Here is a 14,339-nt window from a genome sequence, read left to right as displayed (position 1 = left end):
GAAAGAACTGCCCCGCGGAATTTTAATAGGACCGACTAAAGTGGGGATTCCGTCGGGTAATGGGGGTAATTTTTTTGGAAGGATGCTACTCCGAGGTGTGTTCGAGTAGCTGGCGAAGCGGAGGAAAACATGATTGGTCCGGTTGGTTCCAGTATCTAAATGACTTTTGTTTCGGAATTTTGATTAGGTTTTGTGATGGGCGAAGTTTTTAATACAGACAAGAGTTCGCCAAATGGAAATGTTTCCACTTTAACTCCATTTAGTTAAACCTGTTGAGATATACAAACTCCTATTTGCGAACCAAATGTTGACTTATCTAATAGAAATAAGAAAAAGTAGTACCTCTTTATTTTATTACTGTACAGCATAACACACACACCAAAAAATTAGGAAGTAGTCAGAAACTATTAATTTGGGATAGGAAGTTGTGGTGAACGATGTACGGGATGTAAACCAAACTTGCTGCGTGACCACACTTCTAACACGTTTCTTACCAACACAGTTTTTTTTTTAATATTTGTAGTTTAGTAGTTCTTCTTCATGAAAAAATGTTTTGGTCATTTCTTAAAATTCAAAAAATTGTTAAATAATGACCAAATATTGCAACAATATTAAACAATTGGCCTTAAAAAAATTGAAATTGTTGTCCCAATCCTTTTCTCTTAAATATTGATTTTGTAGTATTAAACAAGTTTGGTGAGCGTAATTTTAGTTAGAAATTGATTTGGAACATGTTGCAAATTATACATTTTATACGACCATTAGTTTTTGGGTACATTTTTGCGAAACAGCAGGAATGTACTCGCTGAGCGACGTGAGAGGCATCGCCAAAATACAATACTAAAATCCAACGAAAATATCCGATCGCCCTCCAAACCGGTGACTAAAATACAGGAAATATCCGAAATGGCTCTAGCAAACTTGCATAACGCAGCTAACACCTTCAAATGACAGTTTGCTTACACTCGATCCGTACAGAGAAAATATACTTTCTTTGCAAATATTTATTGCGGTACAACTAATTTCGCCAAAATTGAAAATCGTATTGTTATATAATGTTGGAATCAAAAGTTTATGAGTTCCGTCCAGATCGCTGGGTCGTGAATTCGGCCCTGAATATTTGGTTGGTCTCGCCTTAGAAACAACAAAAGTATTTTTTATGGAACGTTAACAATAGTAATCAAACAATTTCTATGGTATTCGACTGTCACATTTTTTTATTAGAATATCTGCTTCTAGATGGATCTACCAAAGTTGAATTTGCTAGGATGTATTAAACATATATTGCCATTTTTAATCATCGCGAAGATAGCTGCGTTAATGTCACCATGATTTAAATTTGCAATATAATTGTAAAAGCACGAAAATTTAAAAAGACAATAAATACAAAAATTATAATTCCTATAATGCGTATTCACGGAGAAGTAGTAACGTTTCTTTAGTAAAAAAAAACTAACCATATCAAAATTAATGTCGGTGTTTACAATATTGAAGTTGTACAGATATCGCAATTTACTTTTATATTATGGTTGAAATAAACACAAAGAAAAGTGTCTTTTCTTGTGAATATCTCCGAAAATACTTGGAGTTTTTAACTTTATAAATTTTGCTTCTCATGTATTCGTTCTCAAGAGGTGAAACCAACGAGATTGGCGAGGTTTCTTCTTTCATCATCTATATCCTAATGTTGTATTATAAATTGCAGTCGCAGCTTCAACTAAATCCGTTATCGAAAATTTAGAGCGTAATGGTCGCGTAAAGAAAATTCTGACGATCGATGCAGCAGTTTATACAGTTCATTAAACAGGTACAAGGGAACCTTTGACTTGGGCTCCCTGCGGTATAAAAGATTTCGAATTACAAAGAAATGGACATGTCTCTATCGGGGCAACGTGCGCTACGATCACAGAGAGATTTCATCTCAAACAGTCGAGGAAGCGTGAAGCGTTTCACCACTCGGATGTTTACCACATTAAATCTCTTCGTAAATCGATTTTCTCGGTCGTTTTTTAAACGAATGTTGCCACGCTGAAAATAACCCCGAATGTTTCGATTTTAATTTTAATATTGCATTTATTACCAATGAAGAAATATCGAAGAAGAAATAATGCAATGTTATTGTCGATTTATCGTTTTATTAAAATAATTCCGATCACAAGTTCAACGGAGCTGCGATAAATCAAGTTTATTTGTCATTATATTGCTCAATGTAAATTGATCTTCAGTTTCGCGAAACTGCGATCAATTTATTTTTATACTTCTATTTTTTTTTTCATGTTTAGCGTATGTTTGTCGGTTTTTAACATATTACTTATCCAGGATTTGGTTACTAATAAAGCAATAAAGTGATACAAACAACCGTTCTGCTAATTAGCAAGTAGCGTGAGTTCAATTTATCTTGATAATATTTTAATTGGCAGTAATTTTTTTGTTTTTGGGGATATCAAGGTAAACAAAAAACAAAATGTAGCGTTAGCAGCCAAGTTTCTATCAATTTTCTAAGCCTGTATATTATGTATGTGTTTAATAGAATATCGTATTCCGATTACAATGATGTAACACACTTTATATTTTAGTCCACTCGTTTTTGACAAATTGGTAAAAATAAGAAATTTTTATATAATTTCTGACTGATTGTAGCAATAGTAATTATTTACCAACTAAAGTAGAACAAAAACACTAAAAATGACAATACACACTAAAGTAAAAAATTATTTAACTATTCTAAATACTGCTGTATGTGACCACCATTTTCCAGAACACATTTCTCATACACTCTAATTGTATGATGTCTTGCTTTTAGTAACGTTTCCGGATAGTGGATAGTGTCCTAACTGATTGATTGCCTCTGAAATCCTTTGCCGAAGTTCCACGACAGTATTACATGGAGTTCTGTGCACTTGATTTTTTATGTGTGTTCAAAAGAAAAAATCCATAAAAATTAATCCATAGTTCCGCACTTTCCTATTCAACCCCTGGGACATTCCATGTTAAGAAAATTTTTAACTTGCACAACTTTGTGAGGAGGGACATCGTCTTGCTGCTGATATATTTATTAGTAAACCTTCTATATATCTAGCCGGTGCTCTAAGAGTTCCAAATAACGATCTTCAGTTAACCTTTGATGTATAAATATCGGACCCAAAATATGCCACCATACATTAATTGATTGGTACCCCTGGGTTTTTATTTCCTGTATTTGTCTAGGATTATTTGAAGACCAATATCGCGTATTTTATCTATTACAACCCTTTCTTGTAGTGAACGCACTTTCATCAGTCCATAAAGTGTTTTTCAAAAATTATTACTCTCATTACGTCTATTTAAAAAATCCAAACAAAACTACATCCTCCTTTGACATTGTTCTGCACTAAGTTTTTAAGATTTTCGAAATTTAAATGCATTATATTCTTTCAAAGCTGAGTAAATCGATCCCCGAGAAATACCTGTCTCTTCATATACTCAAGTAATAGAGGAAAGTGAAGTGTTTGCATTATTTTCTTCATTTCAAACATTATGATTCCTGCATACCTTTTTGGAATTTAATGCGTTACCTTTTTCTTCAAAATTTCTTTGCCAGCCTCGGAAATTTCTGTTTTGAAGGAACTCGACGCTCTGGATAAAGTCCAATATAATGGCGACGAGCGGCGGTTGCACTTTTGTTATTCAGAAAATATACACTTTAACAATAATGACCTGGACAATAATTCAACCATCAACGTTGTTTACTAATATGTCAAACATTTATTTGTCGGTCAGTGCACTCTTGGAAATTATATAAAAATATACTATTTTTGCCGATTTGTCAAAAACGAGTGGACTAAAATATAAAGTTTGTTACATCGTTGTAATGGGAATGTATAATATACTGGGTGTTCCATTAAAAAATATATGATGTAGGCTTACATGTCAGAAAATTAACAGTGTTTTGATTTATACGTCACTTTGAAAAAATTTGGCTATTAACCTTACATTTTATTTTTTTGTTTATATCTAAAAACAAAAAAGTTACAGCCAATTGAAATTTTATCAAGATAAGTTAAACGCACGGTACGTTCACAAACGAAAAATGTAAGATAAACTTTTAACTGCAGTTTAACAGTGAACCATGGTTCACAGCGTTTGTTCGACCGGCCCTTAATGTGGAAGGCGTTAGATGTTTGACCGTGATGAAATGTTGCTGTTGGCTTTTTGCATTTTAATTGTGTAGAAATGTATTTGGTTAGTTTTGGTTAGTTTCTGTTATTTTGTTGCTGTTAATGTTGTGTATTTCATAATAACAAAGATTCGGGCTTCGCGACTACTTCTTTGTCTTCCTCCCATTCGCAATGAATTCAAGTTGGAAAACCTATAAAGTGTAGATTTAACTGAATGTTCACAAACAGTCTTTTCGACTATCAATTTGGATTACACACACTGTGTAAAAAATGGATATTAAACTTCACGAAAAAAATTAGATGCATATTAGCAACGCTGATACATACATCATTATACTCGTATTCAAACAATCATTGGCTTCTAGATAAAAAAAGACAATTTTTTTGCACTCTTCTCTAAAATACCCAAATGTACACTGTTCAGGCGTGCGCAACATGCCACTTTAAAAAGTCGAGCGTTTCCGGTACTTTAGTCATTAGTTGGAAGCGACCGCTAGATTTAAAATAACTATCGTATTTTGAGTTTTTCAATTCTGATGGTCACTTTGCATGTCACTTAGTGAATGTATTGTAACAGTGTACCTAAAAACTAATGGTCGTATTGGGTATATGATAGTATGCAACTTCTTTAGACACAAGGTGTCGTTTATAAAACTCCTTGCATAATATACTGTTAATTCAATAAGGGGTTGATTTTTTTATGACCACAATTCCATTTTTTGCATAGTTTGCCAAATGTGCATAAATTTGTAAACAATGTAACCGATAACTTAAATCTAGTGTTATGATGTAGCAACCTATATAACCAAAATATACAGGTTGTTCCTTTTAGTGCATCAATGTTAGAAGCTGTATGGCGGTAACTTTTGTATTTAAAGTGTTTGGATAAAACAAACTCTCAAGGAGATGAACAACCCTGTGCATTATCAGTTAATACTAAAACAAGACCTAGAATCTCTAGATTTTTTTTTACGATGTTTTTTTAATAACAAAATCTATTTGGTTGTTATATGATATATTACTATAAAACATGAGCGATCGAGAAACCTCCGAATGTTTCATATTTATTTGTTCAAAAGCAAATATTTGACTTCAGTCGGAGGGCAGATTCTGGCTGTCTCCATCGGTACTTTAAAGTTCGTTCCATCCGGTTAATCTCAACGAAAAGTTACAATGCAAACTTTTGTTTTAAACGAAAACGAAATACGAAAAGAAAGGGCCGTAAAACAAGTTTTACTATCTCCTCGGTTTCATTCTCTGTCCCTTTTTACACTCCATCGGATTATTCGTACGGGGATAATAAAGTATTTAAAATTCATATTGATGCTGATTAAGTCGGAATTTAGAAACGTACAGTTTTATTAACGACAAAGTTTTGAGAAAGATTTTTGCATTTTTATGTTCGTTCCATAAGTACAGCGCAGAAGGAAGCACATTTTGGAACCATGCAACCAACGTACATAATGACAGCTTAAAAACAAATTGATGGTTTCAAAGTTCTATGTTCTATTTCCGACGACGAAGTAAAATTCACATTTTTTTCCAGAATTAAGTACAGTTTTTGGAATTAATAGAATCAATCAATCAATCAATAACCGGCGTAACTATTATGGTCATACAAAAAAACAGTATTTTTCTTGGAAAATTCAGAACGGAAAAAAAGTGTTAGTACTTTTTATTGAAGGACGCGAAATAAGTGCGGGGGGAGAAGTTTAACATTTCTTGTTGCAAATGTCGATACCAAACAGAAGTTGGCTTAACGGAATTTTGGAAATTAGCCATCGTTTAGCATAGAAAAGCTGTTTATCATGTTTCTTTTTGTTGAACCTACTCAAATTTTCATATTAATTTAATTGGTATAGAAATGTATTTATTATATTATAAAATTCGAGTATTGTTATAAGTAGTATTAGTAAGAATAACATTTAATTCCATTCCAATATTATTTACGTCCTTATAATGGGTGTTTTTTTCGATGTGTTCAAGATGGCGACCGATTTAACAGCTTTCAAGTGATTTATTCTCAGTTTGGTTTAGCAATTCATCATGAATATACTCACGCCTGAACAACGCTTGCAAATAGTGCAATTTTATTTCGACAATAATGGTTCTGTGCGGAATACGTATCGTGCACTATGTCCATTTTATCGTCGACAAAATCGTCCATCAAGCAGTTAATTCGATTAACCATGGAACGTTTTGGCACAACGTTTACTCTTATTGATAACTCGCATTCCCAGAGACGCCGTACGGTGCGTACCGAAGAAGCTATTGCTGCTGTAGAGCATAGCATTGAGGAAGACCCGAGAGAGTCCATCCGCCATCGAACACAGGAATTGGATCTGTGTCCATCCACTTTATGGAAGATTTTGCGGAAGAATTGAAGCAAAACGATTATCATATAAGGCGTAGATTCGTCGAATGGGCCCAAAACGAGTTTGCCGTTGTTCCCGATTTTCATAAGCGAATTTTGTTTAGCGATGAAGCGCACTTCTGGTTGAATGGCTACCTACATCAACAAACAAAACTGCCGCATTTGGAGCGAAGCTAATCCTCGAGTGTTACATCCAGAAAAACTGACTGTTTGGTGCGCTTTATGGGCTGATGGAATCATTGGTCCGTACTTCTTCAAAAACGATGATGGCCAGAACGTTACAGTCAATTGTGATCGGTATAGAGATATGATTACTAACCCTAACATTCCTGAATTGAATAACCATGATGTCCATGAGATGTGGTTTCAACAAGACGGCGCAACATGTCACACAGCTCGTGCCACAATCGATTTATTGAAAGACACGTTTGGTGACCGCCTAATTTCACGTTTTGGACCTGTGAATTGACCTCCAAGATCTTGTTTAACACCGCTAGACTACTTTCTGTGGGGCTATGTAAAGTTATTGGTCTATGCGGATAAGCCACAAACGCCCCAGCTCCAGCCGTGGCGGTCATATGCCAGAAATCATATTTAAAATGTAATGCCACAAGATTATCTTTCGGATAAATAAAATTCCTGTAAATCGAATAATCCATCGTTATTTTATTGCAACTTAAAGTTCTATACATCGAAAAAAAAACACCTCTTACAAAACCTGATCTACCTACGATGACATAGTTTTTGTTAGTTTTCACTTTCATCAATTACAACTATTATAATATTTTAAACCGTTGATGTTCTTTTGATACCGTTTAATCAAAAAGTAATTTCTCAAATCGAATTGGAAGTGCAAATTAATGCCAAACTCAAATTTTATTGAAATTGAATAACAAAAAACTATTAGGTGCGGACATCTTGAAAAACGTACTGTCGCTTACCAATAAATATTTAGGAATAATAAAGTTATGTTCGTCACTGCCCAAATTGTGGTTCCTTTGTTGATATTTGCATATTGCTATATTGTTCGAGGATACTTTTGACGAAGCGTATGCGTAATAAAATAATCATCAACCTTGCAAATTTTGTGAGCTGCTTTCGGACAGAAGAATCCTTTAAAACATTTGCAGGAATCTTTTTCAGCTCTCCTTTCCCTTTCTTCTGGGGATTTTACCGAAAATAATTCTGTTTCTTATGTGTAATGAGCATATGAGAATTGGAATGATTTGTGCGAAGTGTCGTCGTAATGGAATTTCAGGCCTTAGAGGCGTTAATTCTGTTTCCGTCAGCAGTAATATACCTGCAAGGAATTTTCGAAGTCTTTTATTGAAATTTCATAAATATAAACTAAGAAGAAACTAGAGAAATGAGAGCAAATGTGGTTTCCTTAATATTACCCTCCACTTCTAATGATCAGCTCAAAGAGGAAGCCAACGCTTCATCTGAGTTTATAAAAACGTATATCATATCTTCGTAACGAAAACTTATCCACTTAAAAACTACCAACTGTAAATTATACTTCACTCCCTACAAAAGGAAACATACTTTCCACTTTCCGCGCGGACCCCAGCTTTTCCCGAAGTTCCACGAAAAAGGATTTGCTGCCCCGAACAAAAAGTTAATAGAATAATATTTTACAAAAACTTTTTAAAACGAACGCTCATCGTACCGTGACCGGATGAAAATTGAAAAGAACTAACTCGGAGTTTTTCTGTTTCAGGTTTCGGGTTCGTCACATTTCAGAGCGAGGACGTCGTCGATAAAGTTTGTGAAATTCATTTCCACGAGATTAACAATAAAATGGTAAGTTTGCCGGTCTCTCCATTATTTCTCTGTCGTTTCTTTCGACGGCGCAGAAAAAAAACGAAAACTTTTCGTTACACCGAAAGCCATTTCTGACAGGACCGAAGCCATTGTTACGAGGCTTGATGGTCTCCAACGGGAATTTTTGTTGCTACGAAACTGTCGGAACAGGCTGCCACAGTCTGTTAATGAACATTTTTTTGTTAATTTTTAACGTCCCTGTTTGCGGTCTCTTGGTATTGTTTCATATAGATTGTTCACTGTTTTGTTTCGTATGATCAGGGACACTGTGCGAGCTAAAAAACATGACGATTCGGGATTATACAGGGTGCGTCAAATTTTAATAATCTGTTGTCCAGCTACAGAATCCGCTATAATTATTTTTTATTTTCGAGCATGTACTCAGACTTGACTTTTGATGAAGAAATGCAAATGATGTTGATAAATTAAAATTAAATAGACAAATTAAGTAATATTTTGGTTCAAAAACGAGTGAAATTAAATACGAAGAGTGCATAATCTCTTTAAAACATATAATATTCAAGATGCTTTTTTTCAAAATGTATAAAATAGGCTATACATATAAAAATCCATTAACATAAAATAATATAATTATATATAATGACAGAATTTGTACGCTAATCAAGTTTCGCTATTAATTTTTAGCAAAAAGCAGAAAATGGTGTTTGGGCCGCTGAATCAGCTACCTTGGAAAAATGATCTAGAATATGTAATCGGAGGTGTTAATGGATATTATTATATAATCGATTATACATAACTTTTTGCGCACGTTGTAAATCCCCACTTTACTTTTTCAAACGTCACGCGGAACCAATTTCAAAATTTAAATCGCTTCCCGCTTTAACTTAACACCAAATTCCTTAAGAATTCCTATCGGGACCCCAACGCAATTTACATTGTTTCGCCGAAAAAGGACAATCTCCATCTTTTAGCTCTCACCTTCGGTAAAGGCTTGGATAATGATACAAGAAAACTCTCAGTGACAGTGGGTTATTAATGGTCACCGCTGTAAGAGCCCGAAGTCGCTCACCCTTTCCGCCGGACAAATGGTCCGAACCACTTAAAAGTTTCTGCCCTTAGCTACACGCCCGTAAATATTACTTTGGAAATTTGAATTCTGACACGAAACGTTCTGAATTTCAATTGGGGGGAGGCCGGTGAAAAAGGTTTTACTCCGAACGATACCTGGAATGGATTCCGCCGCCCCTTGGGCGGATCAAAGAATATGTTTTTCGTTGGACGGTAAAAAATTTTAGTGGCGGACGCGAAAATAGATTTTGCAAGTCGCGTTTCTTTTTCGTCGTCGGGAACAGGTGCTTCACAGGAATCAGGAAATAAATCTTTCTATTTGTTTCTTTCAATCCCAAGGGATAAAAATTCTGGGGTTGACATGGAGATGTAAAGACATGGATCAATTAAGTCAACGGCTAACTTAAAGCAAGTTGTGAGGACTCATCGATCCCACAAAGGATGCTTCTCAGGCTGTTTCGTCGGCGCTCTCGTAACAATTTGGATGACCCAAACCAAATCAGCTCAGAATATGCCGTAGTCATCATACCTGAAAAACCTCGAAATAATACTCTTTTCTCTGAAAGTAACTTTGTTAAGCCGCTAGTGCGACCAGAAAGGATATATTTTTAAAAAAAGATGATAATTAGTTGTTGACTGGTTTATAGTTTAGTAACATTCAGTGATTTTAAATATAGATGAATATCATGTAACAAATATAGTAAACGGCATTGGAATTAGAAAGAAGAAGAAATTAGTTTTTAGGTACATTTTTGCAAAACAACACGTATACATTCACTGAGTGATATGTGACAGGACCGTTAGAATTAACAAACTTCAAAATTCAAGCAGTTCGTTATTTGTCGGAAAACATGGGAATGCTCCCAAGCCCGTGGGTAATATCCGAAGATCAACAAGTTTGGAAAACGTCACTTTAGCCTGGAGCTTGATTAATAAACGAGTGACTGAAGAAATTTATGATCGTGTTGCATACTACGTAAAACAGCACGAATAATTCGATCGCTCCCAAATCCGTGACTAAAGTACCGATAATGTTCGAAGTGGCTTGCGATCGTGGGTAACGAACCTAAGGTTTGCAGTGACACTTCCCCGCGGTTAATACCTGGCCAATTGACTATTTTGGAGTAGAGCTTAGAAAAAAATATTTTAATAGCGTATTCACATTGAAAGCATATTTGCATTGAGCGTAATTCTTTTTAAAACAGGGGCGCCAGTTGACTAAATTTTAAAAAATACTAAAGCAAAAATGAAGAATGCGGACTTTTTATAACTTGCATAAATTTTTAATTTAAGACAACGCATCATAAATCAGCTTTTAATGATCTGCTGAGATCCATCTGATAATTATTTTTCTTGGAAAAAACATTTTTATTAAATTTGTTGACTTAAAGTCCACCCAGACCATGGGAATTAATAACTAAAATAACCTAAACTCTTCAAAGATACTTCTGTAGGCTACTGTAATACTATTTACAAATCTTCTGGATTCTTCCTGCGATGGTTGCTGACTAACTGAACTTGCTGACGTGTCGCAATCATGCTGTTGGCCTTTAAGTTAAGCTCTCACATTGTTTACTCGTTTAGAGCAGTCGGATAATGTTCCCGTTGTGGAGGCTGAATTATTTTCAAAAAATGAATTGTTTAAATCGGCACAATAGCGTCGCGTTAAATTCGATTTAACCTCGTTGGTATGACAATAGGGAATCGTGACGTCACATCCGAATTTGTCAATTTCAATGCATATAAAATTCTTCTATTTGGCAGGTTTCTAGCATTACCTATTGTGTATGTAGTTTAATAAGGTTTTTAGTCTAAATTTTAAACTGAATGTGTCCACATGGTAGATTTTTACAATAATTTAAAATTTATTTGCATAAATATGACGTTTCGTAGAAGAAGAAAAATGCCCAACATATAACTTGGTATTAAAGATACCGCAAAATCATTCCCCTTAAAGGCCGATGCAAATAAGCCACCTTAAAGCAAGAAAAATAAACGTTCAATTAAGCAAGAACGACGTAGCAAATTGCGTCCGACGGGAAAAGAATCCCGAAATAATTTCGTCGCTCTTAATTGGACTCGTTTAATTGTCCAAGGCAAGATGCAACGGCAAAACGGGCACTCATATAAATCTCGGTAAAAAGTTGTTGCAAATTCATTTGTCGCGAAGATTTAGTCCCCGAGAGAGTCGAAATGTGCCCGACAATGAATAATTTCGCTCCGTAAAATGTTTTAACAAAGGAGCCCCCCCTGCGCTTTGTAACTTTGTTTTACTTATTAGTTTTGTTAGCGAATGGCAGCGGCGAGTGTCGAAATTGAAGTTTGCACAAGAAATTGCAGCGGAACGCATCTAATGGATTCCCGCGGATTTGCATTTTTGCGGGTTTGCGTCTCGATGCGACGGAGCACGGAGTCTGGAACTGTTGAGTTTGTTTTACGTCCGCACAACGCAACGGTTTGAAAATATTACCGAGTTATTATCAACGTTACGGCGAATGGTTAATGGATTTTTTTTCAGCAGCGGCCACCGCAGTGGTGATTTTCTAAAAAAATAATAACTTCGTTCACACATCAGTTATAAATGACCCATCCGCTTGACGTTTAAAGCTTTCCAAGAAGCTGATCAAGATTCCGGCGTTCACAAAACAAAAATTACCGATCTCGTACCGATTTGCAACCACCAAAATATTCCGCGTATGTTGTTTTGGTCACATCTGTTGTTACTGGGTAAACCCAACAAACAACCAACCATGCTTTTTACAAAACTTCTGGATTCCTCCTGCGTCGGTTTTTGCTGAGCGCACTTACAGATACGCCAATATGATAGATTAATTTAGATAGATAGGTAGATAGTAAGTTTGATCTTACCGTCTAGAGAGACAGATTGCTCATTGGCAGATTACAGTACCTACGTTCAGGAAATTAAATGAAAAAAAAAACGTACTTATCTAGGTAATTATTGATAATTTATTATATTTACTGTCATCGTATCGTTTATTAGTACTAAGGTGATTTGACGTACCTAAATAAAGTGAATCTGATATTTAATCTTTATACTATTAAAACACCTTAAATGTCCGTCCTAATGCCATTACGTTACCGACTAGTCAGGTGTTTTATTGCCGTCGGCAGGTAATTTCGATAATTGCCGTCAAAAGCCAAGACATTATACTTTGAGGCACACCATACTCGTAAGAAATTCTACGTTTTTTCTTGCGCATTTGCTTCGTTTTCCGATTACGAAATGAACTGAATTTTTAATTTTAAAATTTCAATTTTTAAATAATTATTCTAAATTTGAACGGTTTTTGATCGATTCTATGATGTACTTATCAGTTCTAGTTCTTCTAGTTCTAGTTCCACAGGCGGAAGCTATTATACACTATCAGCACTTGCTATAAAAGTTATACCGTAATAATTTTAGCACCTTAAAAATTAGAAATTAAAAAAATTCTCAAAAAATCAGCTTTACTATACCGCGGTACGGTCGCCTCAAAATAATCCTGATTTCTTAAGTGAAACCACTTAAATTGTGATATAGTAAAAATATCATACATAAACGAGCACCAACCAAACATAAAAGAACTTTGACACTGACACTCATTTAAAAGATCACAAATTTCGCGATCGCAAACAAAATATCCACAACTGGTTTGCAATCACCTGAAAACTAATCATGCTCAGAAACAAATTTGCAGCCGGCTGACAATTTCACTTTTTCGTTACTGGGTGCTTTACAATAATATTCCAAACCCACTTTATTCAAGATCTTGGAAAACTAAGTCAAAGTTTACTGTATTCAATTCATTTTTTCTACTCCTTGGCAACCCATTTCGGATATTTTCGGAATATTTACAAGTTGGGCAACAACCAGATGTTTTACAGGAAATATTACCAACGGCTTGAATTTTACCGTGTTGCACGTCACTTAGTGAACGTATTCGTGATATTTTTCAAAAATGTACCCAAAAACTAATGATCGTAGATAAAGTATAGTATGCAACTCGTTTTTTTAAGCACTCGCTTCACTGCGCTTCGCTCCTGCCCAAACAAAAACACATTTTTAAAACTATCTAATGCCAATGACATAGATGAATGTCGGTAGAAGATTTTATTTATTTTTAAGATTAAAAATAAGTTGATACCTTTATAAATTTCTAATTAAGCAGTTAGATTTCGATTCATACATTATTGGAAGTGTTCAGAAGTTTGATGCCAATATGCAGGAATGCAAAAGTAATGGATTACGGATTTTAAATCCCTTGTCGGACAATTATGGAGACAATATTTATTCATTCATTTTAAAATGTCAACGATTATTTGGCTTAAAATTTTCTTCTAATATGTGACAACTTCCTCAATAATTATAAATCGAACATTAATTTGGTAAGTGGAATAGGTTCTAAGTGCAATAAATTTTTGATATCATTATATGTCGTAACTACAACTGTTTTTTTGCACTTAAATCACTATAGAGGATACCCCAAGTTGTTTTTACTTTAGAGATAATTTTTGCTGGCCTATGACGCCATTTTAGAAGTTTTGTTTTGCATTTTCGATTTTTTTTTTAAATTTTTAATAGTAATAACAGTAATTACGTTACGTTACGTGCACCCAATAAACATTATTAAGTAATCATTCCCAGAAACTGGGCAAATTTTTGCTCTAAATTTTTAATGGTAACTGCAAAATATCCGCTCTCAATTGTCGACTTTTGAACAAATACTTGCCTTGACAGACTGCCATTTGTTTCCAAGAACGAATCGTCCCCTAAAATATATCGCTTTGATTATTCCAAGACCCTCTGTCTCATCACACCAGTCCGAGAGAAGGCCCTCTCGTCTTCTGACTTCGAGTTTATTTATTTAGAGTTATCTTCGTGGATCGCAGGGCTTATTAATTAAAATTTCTCAGACCGCGGAGATCGAGAAAGCGAGCTGCTCGCCAACGTTCAC

General features: G+C 34.9%; 1 protein-coding gene across 2 annotated transcripts in view; it reads left to right on the top strand.

Moving 5' to 3' along the window:
- LOC132702933 (RNA-binding protein Musashi homolog Rbp6) overlaps window positions 1–14,339 on the top strand; it is an 838,217-nt gene that overhangs the window by 776,460 nt on the left and 47,418 nt on the right. For both annotated transcript variants that reach the window (XM_060671809.1, XM_060671808.1), the window contains one exon: window positions 8,252–8,334. In XM_060671809.1, the coding sequence (XP_060527792.1) occupies window positions 8,252–8,334 (83 nt within the window). The remainder of the gene's footprint in view (window positions 1–8,251; window positions 8,335–14,339) is intronic.

Source organism: Cylas formicarius, unplaced genomic scaffold, assembly GCF_029955315.1.
Source record: "Cylas formicarius isolate icCylForm1 unplaced genomic scaffold, icCylForm1.1 PGA_scaffold_6__28_contigs__length_40554024, whole genome shotgun sequence".
NCBI classification, from domain to species: Eukaryota; Metazoa; Arthropoda; class Insecta; order Coleoptera; family Brentidae; genus Cylas; species Cylas formicarius.
Note: the sequence above shows the minus strand (reverse complement) of the source record. Positions and strands in the feature narration are given on the sequence as shown.